Source organism: Muscardinus avellanarius (genome assembly GCF_963383645.1).
Source record: "Muscardinus avellanarius genome assembly, chromosome: 10".
Taxonomy (NCBI): Eukaryota; Metazoa; Chordata; class Mammalia; order Rodentia; family Gliridae; genus Muscardinus; species Muscardinus avellanarius.
In genome coordinates, this window is record NC_137796.1 from 65,929,273 (window position 1) to 65,948,204 (window position 18,932).

At 47.6% G+C, this 18,932-nt stretch overlaps 1 protein-coding gene across 1 annotated transcript; it reads right to left on the bottom strand.

Annotated features, from left to right (window-relative positions):
• Positions 1 to 476: 476 nt before the first annotated feature.
• On the bottom strand, positions 477 to 18,919 carry RDH13 (retinol dehydrogenase 13; the record flags this gene model as incomplete). The annotated part of the gene is made up of 7 exons (XM_080702980.1): positions 477 to 721; positions 2,083 to 2,184; positions 3,019 to 3,231; positions 5,756 to 5,860; positions 11,228 to 11,383; positions 13,683 to 13,801; positions 18,855 to 18,919. The coding sequence occupies 7 exons, from the start codon at positions 18,917 to 18,919 to the stop codon at positions 477 to 479; spliced, it is 1,005 nt and encodes a 334-aa protein (XP_080559106.1).
• Positions 18,920 to 18,932: the final 13 nt, after the last annotated feature.

Genomic DNA, 18,932 nt, shown 5'->3' on the forward strand with positions numbered 1-18,932 from the left:
CAGCCCAATTCATATGGCCGGCTGAGTGATGGGTTCAACACTGACACCTAGAGGACAAGATGGGTGTGGCAGCCAGTGTCCTTAGTCGTTAAGTTCACATGGGACCAATACTGCCACCTAGAGGATGGTGAGGGCATGACAACCAGGCTCCTTGGTCTTGAGGCTCACTGTGTCAAGACTGCCCCCTAGAGGATGGCAAGAGTTTTGCAATCAGCATCCTGTTTCAGGTTACACTGAACCAGCAATGCCCCCTAGGGGATGGTGAAGGCACGGAAGACAGCTTTCATGGTCTCAAGGCTTGCATGGTGCCGATGCTGCCCCCTAGAGGATGGGAAGGTTTTGGAAGTTGGTATCCTTTGTCGTGAGGCTCAGAGTCCACTCTGCCTCCTAGAGGATATAAAGACATGGTTGGCAGCATTACTGGTATTGCAGCTCCATTCCAGAGAACCAGATAGCTTTCTAACCTGCTCCAGAGGTTATCTGGAAAGAGACTGTCCTCTTGCAGGGGACCCATAGGACATATCCAAGCCCACCAAACGAGCACTTTCAGCCCAAAGCCTCCGGGCTACTTCTTCGTCTTCAGCCTCAGGGGCTGGAGCCTTCTCTTTGAGTACATCAAAGTACTTTCCAGAAACGCCCTCTAATTCCTGTGCCACCGCTAGGTATGTGCTGGGCTGGGCTGCCAGCTCCGGACTTTTGACCAGCAGCCAGAAGATGGGCCCTGCAATCAAACCACAGAGTGCTCAGTCCACACACACGAGGCAGGATACAAAAGCCCTGTTCCACCCTCAGGGAGCCCAAAGCTGTGAGGCCAGAAAGTCCCCTGGTCCCACCGAGCCCATAGCAGGTCTCTGCCCAGTGGTTCCCTCAACCTGAAGTTCCTTTCATCAGCACCATCCAGGCAAACCTCTGCAGATACAGAGAATCGTCCAAAAGGAAGACCAGGGTGCCTGGAAGCCCCGGGAAGCCACTCTGGCTTTTCCCAGAAAAATAAAAGCCTTGTTCCTCTTGGGAAGCTCCAAGCCCTCATCTACCCCATATTTCCTTGAAAGTGTGTGTGTGTGTGTGTGTGTGTGTGTGTGTGTGTGTGTGTGGTATTGGGGATGGAACCTAGGGACATTCTACTTTTGAACTACGCCCCCAGCCCTATTTTTAATACTTTATTTTGAAACAGGGTCTCACTGAGTTGCAAAGGGCCTCACTAAGTAGCTGAGGAGGTCCGCAAACCACGATCCTTCTGTCTCAGCCTCCCAAATGCTGGGATTACAAGCGTGTGCCACCACACCTGGCTCGAAATAATTTTTACTTATTGAACACATTAGGTTGCAGTCACAGTTTTTGTTTGTTTTGTTGTACTAGAGATTGAACTCAGGAACATTCTACTTCTAAGCTATACATACAACCCCATTTTCTTTTTTAGTTTGAATCAGTCTTACTAAGTTGCCTAGGGCTTCACTAAGTTGCTGAGGCTAGCCTCAAACCTGCCGTCCTTCTGCCTCAGCTTCCTGGGTGATGGGATTATAGGCATGTGCCGCCAGGCCCTGCTCCAACAAGATTCTTGAAACCTAGCTCACACCCATCAAACTTTCTCAGAAGTATAAATACTAGGTATGATTATAAATACTAGGTGTGATGGTGCGCACTTGTAATCCCAGCACTTGGGAGGCTGAGACAGGAAGGATGCAGGCTTGTGGCCAGCCTCAGTGAGGCCCTCTATAACTCAGTAAGACCCTGTTTTAAATGAGGGGAGGCATTTCCCAGGGCGGCTCAGCTTCTCCGGGGTGAAGCTGGAGTTCCGCTGAGCACAGCCTGACTCAGAAGCAGCTCCACATTTCCTCCTCTGAGACCCAGTCTTCTCGTTGGTCAGTGGGGCTCTCACCTGTTTCCTGGAGCTTTTCTGAGGCTGGCAGCCCAGATCGACAGAAAAGTAACCGACTCTCCATACCACAGGATCGAAGACACAGGGAAGGAGGTAGAAAAAAGCAAAGCCAGCAAGCCTCTGAAGGAGGGTCTTGGGCCCCAGGCTGCAAGGGCAGGGCCAGAGAGTCCTGTGAAGCGACCCCAGGCCAGGAGGGGACTCACCAAGCGTGAAGCTGGAGAAGGTGGAGCTGTGCATGCTGGTGTGTCTGCCCAGCTCTGTTCTGGCCACACCGGGGTGCAGGGCATTGACCGTCACACCTGTGCCTGGAGAAAATAAAATGAATGGGGGAGGGGCATGCAGCCCCCAAGTGCAGTCCTTACCCGGAAGGCGGCTGCAGACCATGCTAACTCTGGGGCTCTCTCGTCCATACCATTTCCTACACCTGAATGCACATCACCTCTCACGCTCTATAACCTCCAATCAAATGATTTCATCGTACAAGGCTGTTCTGTTGCTTGGCTGCCCAGGGCAGAGCTTCCCTGAAGACTTGATAAACCCACAACCCTGGGCTCCATCACCCAGCTGAAGCATCTAAAGCGAGGGATTAGGTGGCCTGAGATGCTGTGACCATGACCAGCTCAGGGAAGGCTGGTGCTGCCAGCCTACAGACCACCTCTGAACATGAGAACCTAGACAACTCAGGCCTGTGGACATCTGGGGTCAGAGGGGCCGGTGTTGCCATGCTGTACACTGTAGAATGTTGAGCTGCCTCCCTGGACTCACCCCAACAGATGCCAGGAGCAGCCTCTCCCCCACCCGGCTGTAAACCATGTCTGCAGACATTGACACATATCTCCTGGGGGCCAAAATCACTCTCCCAGCGCGAACTACTGGCTTAGAGCACCAGAGGCTCAGGTGTCCATCCAAGATAAGCAAGGAAGAATGCCTGTTGACAGCAGGTAAACCAGGACTGAAGGGCAATCATTAGAGCAATGATTGACTAGTGATGTCTGCCTCGGGCATCTTAAGGGAATGAGGTGGCATGAGTGCCATCTCTGCCTGGAACCAAGGCTTGACCTCACATCTGCCCGGGGTCACAGAAGGGCTATCCCAGGCTCAGAAGGAAGGGAGGCCAGCAAGGCTCGCTACCCCCGCACCCTGCAGCCGCCGGCTCAGCTCCTTGGTGAAGAGGACGATGGCCAGCTTGCTCTGGCAATAGGCTAATTTGGTGTTGTACTTCCTCTTCTGCCAGTTCAAGTCATCGAAGTCGATGTGCCCAGCCACATGGGCCAGGGATGAGAGGTTGATGATCCGTGAAGGGGCCGAGGCTTTCAGCTTGTCCAGCAGCAAGTTGGTCAAAAGAAAGTGACCTGGATGCGGGGTGACAACAAGAAAACTTCCATTTATATTCTTCAGGTGGATGCTCTGTTTTACTCTCCACTCCCAGAAGTCACACAGGAGCCTTCTGCTTCTCTACAGCCTCACCAGCATTTGTTTTTGTTGTTTTCTTTTGCTGTGCTGAGGATTAAACTCAGGGCCTGGCCCATGCTAAGAAAGTGCACTACCACTGAGTGACACCCCGAGTGCCAGCATTTGTCGTGTGTGTGTGTGTTTGTGCGCGCGCGTGCGCGCGCACACGTGTATGTGTGTGAGACTAGAGATTGAAGCCAGGGGCATTCTACCTCTGAGCTACACTCCCAGCCCTATTTTATTTTTTATTTGGAAACAAGGCTTCACTAAGTTGCAGAAGGCCTCACTAAATGACTGAGGCTCATCCTCCTACCTCAGCCTCCCAAGTAGTAGCATTACACCACCACCACACTGGACTACCAACTGTGGAGTTTTTTGTTTTGTTTGTTTGTTTGTTTGTTTGTTTGGTGGTACAAAGATTGAGCCCAGGGCATCTACCTCTGAGCTACATTCCCAGCCCTATTTTTTATTTTTTATTTTGAAACAGGTCTCACTAAGTTGCAGAGGGCCTCACTAAGTAGCTGAGGCTGGCTGAGAACCTGCAATCCAACCCATCTCACCTCCCAAGTACTGGGATTACAGGCATGTGCCACCACACCCAGCTACAAACTGTTCTTTAGGCCACATCCTGTGGGGTCTTCAGTTGAGTGAATGAACCTCTAAGTCCCACCTAACTAATATATCAGCCTCACAATTCCCCCCACTACAGTAAGATGGCAGTAAGGAAGAGAATTGCAGGAACACTTGGTTAAGATCACACGGCTCATGAATAACACAGCAGAGGGCAAAGCCAGCCCCGTGACTCCAGAGCCTGGGCTCTTTTCAGCCACAGCCTACTGCCTCTGTAGAAGCTCTCCAACCACAACATCCAGTGTCTACTGAGCACATGCTGGCTCTGGAGACAGAGCATGAGACAGGTTTCCATCTCGAGAAGTCTGCATTCGGGTAGGGCAATCAGACAACAACCAAGGAAACAAACCAAAGGCCAGGTATGGTGATGTACAACTGCCATTCCATCACTTGGGAGCCTGAGACAGGAGGACTGCAGGTTCTAGGCCAGCCTCAACAATTTCACAAGACTCTCAGCAACCTAGCAAAACACTGTTTCAAAAGAAAAAAAGGCTGGGGGTGGAGGAAAGGGTAGCTCAAAGCCTCCAATGCAAAAAAAAAAAAAAGGAAATGAGATTATTATGGGATGGAAAGTATCCAGCAAGGTGACTGCATAAAGCACCCAGGAAAGGCCTCACTGAGAGGACAGAACTTGGCCTGATATAAAAGGGCCTGGCATCCAGGGACCCGACAGGGGCGCTCACACAGAAATGGAGGCAAAGCCGAGCGTGGTGGCGCATACCTGCAACTCCAGTACTTGAGAGGCTGAGACAGGAGGATCACAGGTTTTAGACCAGCCTCAGCAACTTCATGAGGTTCTATTTCAAAATAAAAGAACAAAACAGGGCTAGGGGTATTGCTTGGAGGTAGAATGCCCCTGGGTTTCACTCCCAGTACCACCAAAAAAAAAAAAAAAAGAGAAGAATTGGAGGCAAGCACAAGGCTCTGGACCTTAATGAGGGAAAAGCTGGCAGGACGGAGGGATGGAGGAGAGAGAGGAGGCCAGAGAGGCTGAAGTGGAGGGAGGTGAGGGCAGGCCAGAGAGAGGAACACTGAGTGGCCTGGACCACAGTTGTGATGCAGCCAGGAGCCATAACCTCCACCTCCCTCTTTCTTTTTTTTTTTTTTTTTTTTTTTTTGGTGCTGGGGCATTCTACCTCCAAGCTACACTCCCAGCCTTATTTTTTATTCTTTATTTTGAAATGGGTCTCACTGAGTTTCAAAGGGCCTCACTAAGTAGCTGAGGCTGTCCCCAAACTGTGACCCTCCTGTCTCAGTCCCCCAAATGCTAGGCTTACAAGTGTGGGCCACCACACCTGGCTAGCCTCCCTCTTCTCAAGCTGGAAACCTGTAGTAGAACCCAGCTTGTCCAGGCAGCATCCACTTCCCCTCACTCTAAAAACACAATTGAAGTTTCAAGGGCCATGTGGATAGACTCACAGGATTAAGGAAAGACAGATGGACAGAGATCGATGACAAAAAAAAAACAAACAGATACTGATGATGGATGGAGACTAAACACAGATGATAACTGAAGAAAGACTCAGATTGATGAATGACAGACAGAGATTGAAGACGGATGGAAAGAAACTGAAGACAGGCAGACAGAGATGGCCAGATGGGCGGACATGGAGGACAGACTGATGGATGGAAACGTCATATGGGTCTCTGGACAGAGGGATCAAAGGCCAGAGGTGAGGAGGTGTGGTGTGGAGACGGCAGACTGAGCAGCCAGGCTACGAGCGGGCAGGTACTCGAGCTACCTCGAGGTGGAGCAGGACCCGCCCAGAGCGCAGCCCTCCGCCCTGACCTCACCCAGGTGGTTGACGCCAAACTGCATCTCGAAGCCGTCCTCGGTGGTCCAGTGCGGGCACCGCATCACCGCCGCGTTGTTGATCAGGACGTCCACGCGCTCCTCCTCTGCGAGACAGGGATGAGGACGAGCGTCAGCGCTGAGCGCAGACCCCACCCTGCCTGGGGGTGTACGAGTCCCCGCACGCTCCCACCCACCGCAGCCTAGCAGAGGTGATCTAATCTCACAATCCAACAAGACTGGCGTCCTCCCAAGAAAGGCAACAGATTCAGGCTGAGACGCGCGAGGACAAGGCAAGAGACAAAGACTGGAGAGGTGCAGCTTGTGCAAGCCTGGCCCGGAGAGACCCAGCCCAGAACCGCTAAAACCTTGAGTTCAGAGTTTTGGTTTCCAGCACTGTGAGAGAATACATTTCTGGTGTTTGGAGATTGTTTTGGGTGGGGTTTCTATTTTGGTTTTGTTTGGGGTTTTTTTTGTTGTTTTTTTTTTTTTTTTTTTTTTTTTTGGTATTGGAGATAGAAACCAGGGGCATTCTGCCTCCAAGCTACACCCCCAGACCTATTTTGTTGTTTTTTGATTTTTTTTGTTTTTGTTTTTGGTGGTGGTACTGGGGTTCCTCGAAGCCCTTGTACCTCCGGGCTACACTCCCAGACCTATTTTATATATTTTTTTTAATTTGGAAACAGGGTCTCTTAAGCCAGCGAGGCTGGCTCCGAACCAGCACAATCCTCCTGTCTCCGCCTTCCAAGCGCCAGGATTACAAGCGTGCGCCACCATGCCCAGCTTGTTTTTTGTTTTAAGCCAGGGTCTCATTAAGTTGCCAAGGCTACCCTCAAAACTAGGCTCCTCCTGTCTCATCATCCCAGGTACTGATGAGCTGGGTATACCCAGCAAACGAAGCTTTTTTTTGCTTGTTTTAATTTGGTTTTTTTTGTTTATGTGTGTGGTACTTGGGGATTGAATGTAGGGGCATTCTACCTCTGAGCCATACCCCCAGAGCTCTTTTATATTTTCAGAGTCTCACTAAGTTGCTGAGGCTGGCTATGAACCTAAAATCTTCCTGTCTCAGCCTCCCAAGGACTGGGATTACAAACATGTGCCACTACCCCCGGCTCAAACAAAGCTATTTTTTTTTTTTTTCTGGTACTGAGGATGAAACCCTAGGGGCATTCTACCTCTGAACTACACCCCCAGCCCCATTTTATATTCTTTATTTTGAAACAGGGTCTCACTAAGTTGCAGAGGGCCTCACTAAGTAGCCAAGGCTGTCTGCGAACCGCAATCCTCCTGTCTCAGGCTCCCAAGTACTGGGATTACAAGTGTGTGCCACCATGCCCAGCTTAAACAAAGCCATTTAAACCACAAAAATCTATGGTCTCTGTTCCAGGATGGGAGGCTCAAGATCAAGGTGTGGCAGGGCCAGCTCCCTCTGAGGCTGAGGGAGATCCCTTCTGTGCTTCTCTCTTTGGCCTGCAGACAGGCGTCTTCTCCTTGGGTCTCTTGACATCACCTTCCCTCCGTGCATGTCCATCTCTGTGTCCCAATTTCCCTTTACAAGAAGGCCAGGCACAATGGATTAGGAACCGCCTAATGACCTCACTCTACCCCAGGGACCTCTACAAAGAACTGGTCTCCAAACATCAGATGCTGAGACACTGGGTTCAGCCCCAACATGGTATTTTTTTAGGGGAAGACACAACTGAACCCATAATGTTCCCAAACAGGTTTCCAGTAGAGATAACTAATCAGGGGTCCAGTGCCTAATGCTCAGGGTCCAGGATCTCATTCTTTACTTGGGCAGGAGCAGGTAGCTCATCAGTCACGAATATAAGCAATAAGCCAGAGAGACAAAAGCTCAAATCTTGGCTCTTCCCCAACCAGCTGTGTGACCCTGGCCAAGTCACGTAGCTTCTGTGTGACTCAGTTTCCCACTTTGTAAAAAAATGATAGGCTGGGCCTGCTAGCATACACCTGAAATCCCAATTTCAGGTAGAAGGGCTAAAACAGGAGGATCACAGGTTCGTGGCCAGCCTCAGCACCTTAGTGAGATCTTGTTTCAAAATAAAAAATAAAACAGGACTGCAGTTGTTGCTCAGAGTTAAAATGCCCCTAGGTTCAATCCCCAGCAACCCCCCCCACACACAAAAGATGATAGTACCCTGCCTGATAGAAACATATAATTATTACTCATTCAACAAGTATTTTATAAGTACCGATTATTAGGCACTGGAAATGCAGGGTGGACAAGAGAGTCAAGGGCCCTGCCTTCCTGGAGCGGACATTTCAGCACGGCCAAGAGCCAAATACACTCAAGAGAGAATTCTCCAAGGATAAGAGCTATGGCGCAGCCAGGCACGGTGGTGCAGATCTGTAAACCCACAACTGGCGAGACTGACTTAAGGCCAGCCTCAACAAGACCATGTTTCAAAGTAAAAAATTAAAGGGCAGGGGGTGTAGCTCAGAGGTAGAACACACCTGGGTTCCATACCCAGTACCAATAAAATAAAATAAAATAAAATATACCATCCTTACCATTTGTAAATTCACTGATGTTTTTATTCCTGGCTGTTGAAACACCAAGAGGCTAATATTTGACTCACTAAGAGTCAAAGACAAGACTTCATTTAGTCCTCCGAAGAACCCCATAGCCAGCCTTAGCAACATAGTGAGACTCTCAGGAACCTAGTAAGATCCTGTTGCAAAAAATAAAAAATAAAAAAGTGCTAGGGGTGTAGCTTGGAGCTTCTAGGTCCCTGGGTTCAATCTTCAGTACCAAAAAAAAAAAAAAAAAAACCTCAGTACCACACATACAAAAAAAGAACCCCACAGGTGTCAGGAGTGGTGGTTCATGCTTGTAATCTCAGTACATCGGAGGCTGAGATGAGAGGATCACAGGTTCATGGCCAGCCTCCTCAACTTAGTGAGACTGTTTCTAAATAAAAGAATAAAACAGGGCTGGGGTTATAACTAAGAGGTAGAATGCCCCTGTGTTCCATCCCCAGTACCACACACAAATAAAAGAACCCCACGGAGTGAAGGAACGATTAACCCATCTCCCAGAGGAAGAAAGTGAGAGGCACAACCTGCCCCGCGTGTCCAGCTCAGGTCCTTGCAGGTCCCCTGGCCCTGTGCTGTGTCTCCGGGGAGCTGAGGCTCCAGGTTCCAGTATCTACAGTAGAAAATGGGAATGAGGCCCAACGTGATGGCGATACTTGGGAGGCTAATAATACGTATCGATAATCCCGATACTTGGGAGGCTAAAACAGGAGGATCGCAGATTCGAAGCCAGCCTCAGCAATGTAGGGAGGCTCTCAGAAACCTAACAAGATCCTGTTTGCAAATAAAGACATAAAATGGGGCGAGGGGTGTAGCTTGGAGGTAGAATGCCTCTTAGCTTCAATCCCTAGAACCAAAAAATAGGGATGAGGACCTCACTGATGAAATTCCCTGGGACCACGTACATGAATGGTACAGTAATGGCCCTGGTACACAGAAGGTGCTTAATAAATGTCATCCACCCCCCTCAGACCTAGAGGCACTGCTCCCTCTTTACGCTGCGTGACCTCGCTCATTCTGCAATGGAAACAGCTCGTGTGTGTGTGTGTGTGTGTGTGTGTGTGTGTTTGGTATCCAGGGGCATTTTACCTCTGAGCCACATCCCCCAGCCCTTTTAATTTTTTATTTTGAAATAGAGTCTCACTAGGTTGCTGGAGGCTGGCCTCAAGCCTGCAATACTCCTGTCTTAACTTCCCAAGTACTGAGATTACAGGTATGCACTACCGCATCAGGCTTAGTAAACATCTTTTTTTCTTCCTTTGTTACGGTACTGGAGGTTGAACCCAGGGGCATTCTACCTTAGACCTACACCCCAAGCCCTACTTTTTATTCTTTATTTTGAAACAGGCTCTCACTATATTGTAGATGGCATCACTAAGTAGCTGAGGCTGGCTGCAAACCTGTGATCCTCCTGTCTCTGCCTCCCAAGTACTGGTATTACAAGCATGAGCCACCAATCCCGGCTGGCTTAGTAAATACGTAAATATCTTTAGTTCTGCAAGCCATATAGCCTCTCTCTACTAAAGTAGCAAGAAGCAATGCATAAAAGGGCATGCTAGTGCCCCAGTAAAACTTTGATTAACAGTTGGAAGTGTGGCTCAGTGGTAGAAGACGAGGGGGCCAAGTTCAACTCTCAAACTTGCAAAAAAAAAAAAAGCTGAGCCGGGCGTCGTGGCGCACGCTTGTAATCCCAGCACTTGGGAGGGTGAGACAGGAGGATTGCACAGGTTCAAAGCCAGCCTCAACTACTGAGTGAGGCTCTTAGCAACTTAGCAAGACCCTGTTTCCAAATAAAGTATAACATAGGTCTGGGAGTATAGCCCAGAGGTAGGAAAACCCCTGGGTTCCACCCCCACTACCACCAAAATTAAATTAAATTAATTAAAAAAAAAAAAAAAAAGCTGGGGTGCCGGGCATGGTGGCGCATGCTTGTAATCCCTGCGTTTGGGAGGCTGAGAAAGGAGGATCGCGCAGGTTCAAAGATGGTCTCAGCTGGCTTAAGAGACCCTGTTTCCAAATAAAAAAATATAAAAATGGGTCTGGGAGTGCAGCCCAGAGGTAGAAGACCCCTGGGTTCCATCCCCAGTACCACCCCAAAAAAATTGGGAAAAAAATTGAAAAGAAAGAAAAAAAAAGATGGGTGTGGTGTCACACACCTCTAATTACAGTACTTGGGAGGCTGAGACAGGACACTGGGTTTTTTTGGTTTTTTGGTTTTTGCGGTATTGGGAATAGAACCCAGGGGCATTCTACCTCCGAGTTATACCCCCAGCCCTATTTTTTATTCTTTATTTTGAAACAGGGTCTCACTGAGTTGCAAAGGGCCTAAGTAGCTGAGGCTGTCCACGAACCACAATCCTCCTGTCTCAGCCTCCTGAATGCTAGGAATAACAAGCGTGTGCCACCAAACCTGGCTTAGGACCATTTTAAAATTAAAAATTAAAAAAGGGCTGGGGGAACCGGGCATGGTGGCGCACACTTGTAATCCCAGCATTCAGGAGGCTGAGACCAGAAGATCACGGTTCGCAGACAGCCTCAGCTACTTAGCGAGGCCCTCAGTAACTTAGTGAGACCCTGATTCAAAGTAAAGAATAAAAAATAGGGCAATGAGTGTAGCTCGGAGGTAGAATGCCCCTGGGTTCCAACCCCAGACCCACACAAAAAAAAGGGGGGGGCTTGGAGTATAGCTCAGAGGTAAAGTGCCACTGGGTTCAGTCCCCAGGAACACACACATACACACATACAAAGGTAAATATAAAAAAGTATAAAGAAAAACTGTAAAATTTCCACTCACATGCTACACAGGCAGCTATTATATGTGGCCTATGGGCCATGTTGGCCATCTTCTTTTCAGAACTTGCCTGGCCCTGGGAGCAGCTACCCGAGACTGTCCTGCAGGCCCACGTTCTCCCTCCTACCTTTGATGATCTTTGCTGCAAACTCTCGGATGGACTTGAGGGAAGCCAGGTCAAGGTGGCGTGCCTTGACGCGGTGATTGAGGGTCTCCCCACGGATGTCTTTTGCTGCCGCCTCACACTTTTCCATGTCCCGACAGGCCAGAATGATGTTGCCTCCTGGAGGTCCAGGATAGGGGAAGAGAAAAGAAAGAAATCCACCATTAGGTATCTGCTCACAAGAAACACAATCACACACCCATACCAAAACCTGACATAAACGCACATCACAGCACATTCACAAGAGCCCAAGGAGGGGAATGACACAACGTCCATCAGCAGATGGATGGACGTAACGGTGGTCCAAACTGGGTTCCTCCCAAATGCTGGGATTACAAGTGTGCACCGCCATGCCCGGCTAACCTTCAGCAACTTAAAGAGACCTTGTTTCAATTTTTTTTTCCCTGATGGTACTGTGTATTGAACCCAGGGGCATTCTACCTCCGACCTACACCCCCAGCCCAATTTTTTATTCTTTACTCTGAAACAGGGTCTCATTAAGTTGTGGAGAGCCTAAGGAGCTGAGGCTGGCCACGAACCCATGATCCCCCTGTCTCAGCCTCCCAAGTACTAGGATTACAAGCATGCATCACCATGCCCAGCCCCCAATTTTCTTATTTGGAAACAGGGTCTCACTAGGTGGATGAGAGACTCACTACTTGCTGAGGCTATCCTGAAACCTCCTATCTCAGCCTCCCAAGTACTAGGATTACAAGCATGCGCCATCATGCCTGGCTTCAAAAATTTTTTAAAAAGGGTTGGGGTAGCTCAGAGGCAGAATACCCCTGGGCTCAATCTGCAGTACCACAATAAAAGGCAAAAAATAAAATAAAATTGAGCAATCCATATAACAGATTATTCAGCCAGAAAAATGAATGAAGTAGCCAGGTGTAGTGGCACAGGCTTATAATCCCAGTACTTAGAAGGCTGAGACAGGAGGATCACAGGTTCATAGCCAGCCTCAGCAACTTAGTGAGGCCCTCTGCAACTTAGTGAGACCTTGTATCAAACTAAAAAATAAAGCGGGACTGGATGTGTATCTCAGAGGTAAAATGCCCTGAATTCAATCCACAGCATCACAAAAAATAAATGAAATACTGACGTATGCTACAGTGCGGATTAACACTGAAACCACTAGACTCAGTAAAGCCAGAAACAAGAGCCACATATTATATGATAATATTTGTATGAACTGTCCAGAATTGGCAAATACACAGAGACAAAAAATTAACAGTTTCCCAGGGCCAAGGAGATGGGAGTTAGGGCATGATGAGTGGAAGAGATCAAAGTTTCTTTGGGGGTGATGAAAATGCTCTAAGCCTGATGTGGTTGTTCCCATTGTATAAATGTACTAAAAACCCCCGCACTGGATACCAAAACAGCTGAACTGTGGTGTGTAGATTACAGGTGTTTCATTTGCCAGGTGTGGTGGTGCACATTTGTATTGCCAGCACTTGGGAGGCTGAGAAAGGAGGATTGAGGACAGCCTCAGCAAGCGGTGAAACTTTCATGAACCTAGCAAGACCCTGTTTCTGATAAAAATAAAATAGGGTTGGAGATGTAGCTTAGAAGTAGAATGCCCCTGGGCTCAATCCCCAGTCCCACAGTAAACAAATAAGTAAATAAATAAGGCCAGGAGTGGTGGTGCACACTTGTATTCCCAGTACTTGGGAGACTGAGACATGAGGATCACAGGTTCCTGGCCAGCCTCAGCTACTTAGTGAGGCCTCCCATAACTTAGTGAGACCCTGTTTCGAAGCAAAAATAAAAAATAGGGCTGGGGATGTAGTGCAGAAGTAGAATACCCCTGGGTTCAATCCCCAGTACTGCAAAATAAGTGAATGAATGAATGAATGAATGAATGAATGAATGAGCCGGGCATAGTGGCACACCCTTGTAATCACCCCGCTTGGGAGGCTGAGACAGGAGGATCGCACAGGCTCGAAGCCAGCCTCAGCTACTTAGTGAGGCTCTGGGCAACTTAGTGAGACCCTGTTTCCAAATAAAATATAAAATAGGTCTAGGAGTATAGCTCAGAGGTAGAAAACCTCTGGGTTCCACCCCCAGTACCACCAAAATAAATAAATAAAAATAAAAATGAATAAACAAACAAACTCAACTTGTGAGGGGTCATGTCCTGATAAACCCACTATGAGCTGAAAATATCCTCAGTAAAAAAAATACACTTAAGTGCGACACAGTACCACATGCTATAATCCTAGTATTTGGGACACTGAGACAGGAGGATCGCAAGTTCAAGGTCAGCCTCAACAATTTAGCAAAACCCTCAGCACCTTAGCGAGATCCTATTTCAAAATACAAAATAAAAAGGGTTAGTGGTGTAGCTCAGAGGTAGAATGCCCCTGGGTTCAATCCCCAGTACAACAAAAAAAGAAAAAAGTAGCAGCTGGGATTTTACCTCTTTTGGCCAGTTCCAGGGCGGTCTGCTTGCCAATGCCCGTGTTGGCCCCTGTGATAATGACTGTCTTCCCGGGTATGACGGCCTTGCTGGGGCAAGCCCCGCCAGCAACATAGTCCCTGAAGGTGAGAAGCAGCATGTCAGCTCTGCCGTCCACTCTGGCCCTGTGTACCCAGCTGTGTGACATGGAGCAAAGGACCCCGCTGAGCGCATGTCTCCTGACTGAAAGATGGAAGCAATCCGTAAGACCGTGGGGTCCTTGTCATGTTCTCCATAAAGGCTCAACCCAGAGTCTGGTGCGCAGGAAGCCTCCACAGGTGACAATTGTTATGTTACATAGCCACACTGTCCAGCCAGGTTTGGTGGCACTGCCTGCAATCCCAGTACTTGGAAGGCTGAGACAGGAGGATCCCAGGTTGAAGGATAGCCTCAGTTACATAGGGAGACTCTCAACAGTTTAGCAAGACCCTGTTTCAAAACAAAAAAATTAAAAAGCCTGGGGGTATTGCTTGGAGATAGGATGCCCCTGGGCTTAATCCCCAGTACCTCTCCCCCCAAAAAAATTTCTCTGATGTAGGTGCCACACATGTACCCAGGAATGAAACACAGGCTCTTGTATATACAAGGTAATACTGAGCTACAACCTCGTTCCCCCCACCCTCCATCTGGCCTGGTTTTTTGGGGTTTTGTGGCTTTGGTTTTGTTTTGTTTTAAACAGCGTATAAGCCAGGTGGAGTGGAACATGACTGTAATAACAGATACTCAGGAAGCTGAAGCAGAAGGACTGCAAGTTCCAAGCCAACCCGGAAAAACTCTTAGCCCAGTGTGGTGACACACACCTGTAATCCCAGTACTTGAGAGGCTAAAACAGGAGGACCACAGTTCAAAGACAGCCTCAGCAAGTAGTGAGACTCATCAACCTAGAGAAATCCTGTTGCAAATTTTTAAAAATGTATTTTTTTAAATAAGGATGCAGAAGCTGGGTATGGTGGCACATGCATGTAACCCCAGAATTTGGGAGGCTAAGACAGGAGGATCACGGTTCAAGAACAGCCTCAGCTACTTAGTGAGGCCATTTGCAACTTATTGAGACCCTGTTTCAAAATAAAGAATAAAAACTAGGGCAGGGGGTGTACCTTGGAGGTCGAAAGCCCCAGGGTTCCATCCCCCGACACACACACAAAAATAAACAAACAAATAAATAAATAAATAGTAGCCAGGCATGGTGGTGCATGCCTGTAATCCCAATATTGGAAAGGCTAAGATAGGAGAATCACAGGTTCCAGGCCAGCCTCAGCAATTTAGTGTGGCCCTGTTTCAAAATAAAAAATAAAATATGAGGCCAGGTGTGGTGGCGCATGCTTGTAATCCCAGCACTTGGAAGGCTGAGGCAACAGGATTGCAGGTTTGGAGCCAGCCTCAGCAGCTCAGTCAGGCTTCTCAACAACTTAGTGAGACCCTGTTTCCAAATTTAAAAAAATATAAAATAGGTCTGAGGGTACAGCCCAGAGGCAGAAGATCCCTGGGTTCCATCCTCAGTACCAACCACAAAATAAATAAATAAATAACATAATATGGCTGGGGCATATTTTATTTACATACGCTAAGAGGCAGAATGCCCTGGGTTCAATTCCCAGTACAACAAAAAATTAAAAAATAAAAATTAAAAAAATAACAGCCGTTGATGTCTCAGCTAGTCTACTAAGTCCTTCCCTATGGTGGTTTAGTCTTAAATACAAACTATAAATGTTTACATTCTATCTGGCCCACTTTTAACCATTTATCCAACAGGTGCTAGTATGTATCCAAGAATTATATCTTTTGTCATTTCTAACTGCAGAAAGGAAGCAAACAAGCCAGGTGTGGAGGGGTGTGGAGGCGCATATTTGTAATCCCGGCATTCCAGAGGCTGAGACAGAGGATCGCGGTTCGAGGACAGCCTTTGCAATGCCGTGAGACCCTGTTTCAAAATAAAGAATAAAAAACAGGGCTGGGAGTGTAGCTCAGAGGTAGAATGCCCCAGGATTCCATCCCTAGTACCATAATTAAAAAAAAAAAAAAAAAGCCGGGCGTGGTGGCGCACGCTTGTAATCCCCACGATTGGGAGGCAGAGACAGGAAGATCGCGCAGGTTCGAAGCCAGCCGCGCGCGCTGCTTTAGGAGACCCTGTTTCCAAATAGAAATGTAAAAATAGGTCTGGAGGTGTAGCCCGGAGGTAGAAGGGCTTCCAGGAACCCCAGTACCACCAAAAAAAATAAATAAATAAATAAAAATTAAAAAAAAAAGAAAAAGGAAAAGAAAGGAAGCGAACAAATAATAGTAAGAGTGGGTTACAATGTAGTGAAAGGATGAAACTCTCAAAACATTCAAAAAACAGTCTGCAAGAACCTGTATGAGCATGCACTCTTTAATGCTAAATTAAACACAGAACTAAAGGCCGGGCGTGGTGGCGCACACTTGTAATCCCCACGCTTGGGATCGCGCAGGTTCGAAGCCAGCCTCAGCTACTTAGTGAGGCTCTCAGCAACTTAGTGAGACCCTATTTCCAAATAAAAAATATAAAATAGGTCTGGAAGTATAGTCCAGAGGTAGAAAGCCTCTGGGTTCCACCCCCAATGCCACAATAAGTAAATAAATAAATAAAATAAAAAAATAAACACAGAACTAAAGCTGGGTGTAGTGGTGCGTCCTTATAACCTCAGTGCCTGGGAGGCTAAGATAGGAGGATCCCAAGTTCATGGCTAGCCTCAGCTAATTAGTGAGGCCATCCACAACTTAGCAGAGCCTGTTTCAAAATAAATAATAAATCGCCGGACATGGTGGCGCACGCTTGTAATCCTTGTAATCCCCGTGCTTGGGAGGTGGAGACAGGAGGATCACGCAGGTTTGAAGCCAGCCATGTGCGCTGGCTTAGGAGACCCTGTTTCTAAATAAAAATATAAAATAGGTCTGGAAGTGTAGCCTAGAGGTAGAAGAGATTCCAGGAATCCCAGCACCACCAAAAATAAATAAATTAATTAATTAATTAATTAATTAAAAAATGGGGCTGGTGGTATGGCTTGGAGGTAGAATGCCTCTGGATTCAGTCTCCAGTATTGTAAAAATAAAAAAAAAAATAAAAATATAAATAAAATAGGGCTGTGGATGTAGCTAGAAGGTAGACCGCCCCTGGGCTCAATCTCCGTACGGGGTACAAAGTACACACAGTAGCGGAAAGACTGTGGGTTCCGGTATCAGACACCCTGGGGATCAAGAGAGCTTATAGAGTAAGCAGTAGTCAACTATTCTGTATATCACATATAACCCCAAACTGCTCTGAACAGAAGGAAAGACGGGAGGAAATAAGGGAGAGAGAGTAACAAAAAAAATCAATAAAGCTCTATGAATAAGCCAGTCACCGTGGGTGCACACCTGTAATACCAGGTTGAGAGGCTGAGACAGGATGATCTCAAGTCTAGCCTCAGTAAGTTAAAAAGAATCTTAACAACCTCGGGAGATCCTATTTCAAAATTGAAAAGGTTAGGGAAAGCTTGAGTTTGAAGCCAGCCTTAGCTTAGGAACTTAGCAATGCCCTCAGCAATTTAGCAAGACCCTGTTTCCAAATAAAAAATAAATAAAATAGAGCTGGGGATGTAGCTCAGGGGTTCAATCCCCAGCACCACTTAAAAATGAAAAATTAAAGTCGGGCATGGTGGTGCAAGCTTGTAATCACAGTACTTGGGGTATGAGAGAGGAGGAACATAGGTTCAAGGGCAGCCTCAGCTACTTAGTGAGGCCCTCAACAACTTAGTGAGGCTTTGTTTCAAAATAAAGAATAACACAGGCATGGTGGCACATGCTTGTAATTCCAGCACGTGGTAGGCTGAGACCAAAGGATCATAGTTCGCAGACAGCCTCAGCTATTTGGTGAGGCTCTTTGCAACTCAGTGAAACCCTGTTTCAAAATAAAGAATTAAAAATAGGACTAGGGGTGTAGCTCAAAGGTAGAATGCTCCTGGGTTCCATCCCCAGTACTGCAAAATAAATAAATAAATATTAAAAAATAAAAAGACCAAAAAAAAAAAAAAAAAATAGGGCTGGAAGTGTAGTTCAAAGGTAGAATGTCCCTGGGTTCCATCCCCAGTACCACAAAAGAAAGGAAGAATAAAAAAATAAAAAAAAAAAAGGACTGGGGGGTAGAATGCCCCTGGGTTCAAGTCCCAGTACCACAAAAAAAAAAAAAAAATAATTAAAAATAATTTAACCTATGGTGCCTCATGCTTGTAATTACACTTATAATCACAGCATTTGGGAGGCTGAGACAGGAGGATAAACCTCAGCTACTTAGTGAGCCCTTTGCAACTCAGTATGACCTTGTTTCAAAATAAAGAATAAAAAAAACAGGGTTGAGAATGTAGCTAGGAGGTAGAATAGCCTTGGGTTCTATCCCTAGTATAGCGCACACACACACACACACAAAAAAAAAAAAAAATTAAAATTAAAATACGCCGGGCAGGGCCTGGCATGGTGGCCCACTGTTGTAATCCCAGCATTCAGGAGGCGGACACCCGAGGATGGCGGTTCCCAGACAGCCTCAGCTCCTTAGTGAGGCCCTTCGCAACTCAGTGAGACTCTGTTTCAAAAATAAAAATACTAAAAAATAGAGGTGGGATGTAGCTCGGAGGTACAATGCCCCTGGGTTTCATCCCCAGTACCAAAAAAAAAAAAAAAGCCAGGCATGGTGGCACACAATCCCCAGTACTTGGAGGATGGCAGGTTTGAAGACAGCCTCAGTAAGTAGTAAGACTCTCATCAACCTAGAAAGACTCTGTTTCAAAATAAAAATAAAGTAGGGATGAACGTAAGCCGGAGGCTGGGATGTAAGTCGGAGGTTGGATGTCTCTGGTTTCAATCCCCAGTACCACAAATAAGTGTATTTGCTAAATGAACTGATCAAATAACTCCTGAAGGCCTGAGCCACCCTGCAGGAGGGCCTGGCCCTGCCCTTTCTCTGGGTGACCTTGGGTGGATACCTTGCCCTCCCCAACCCAGATTTGGGCTCGTGCTCTGGAAGGGCGCTGCTGGGGGAGTGGTGAAGGGGGACTCCAGGGCTGGGAGGTCGGGTGCCCCTTCCCGCGCCCGCCCACCGCGGCCCGGGCCTGTCCGCGGCGCGCACGCGGACCGCAGACTCACTTGAGCAACACGGCGCCACCCACCGCCGTGCCCAGCACCGACGCGGGCAGCAGGTAGCGGTTCATCCCGGCGGAGGTA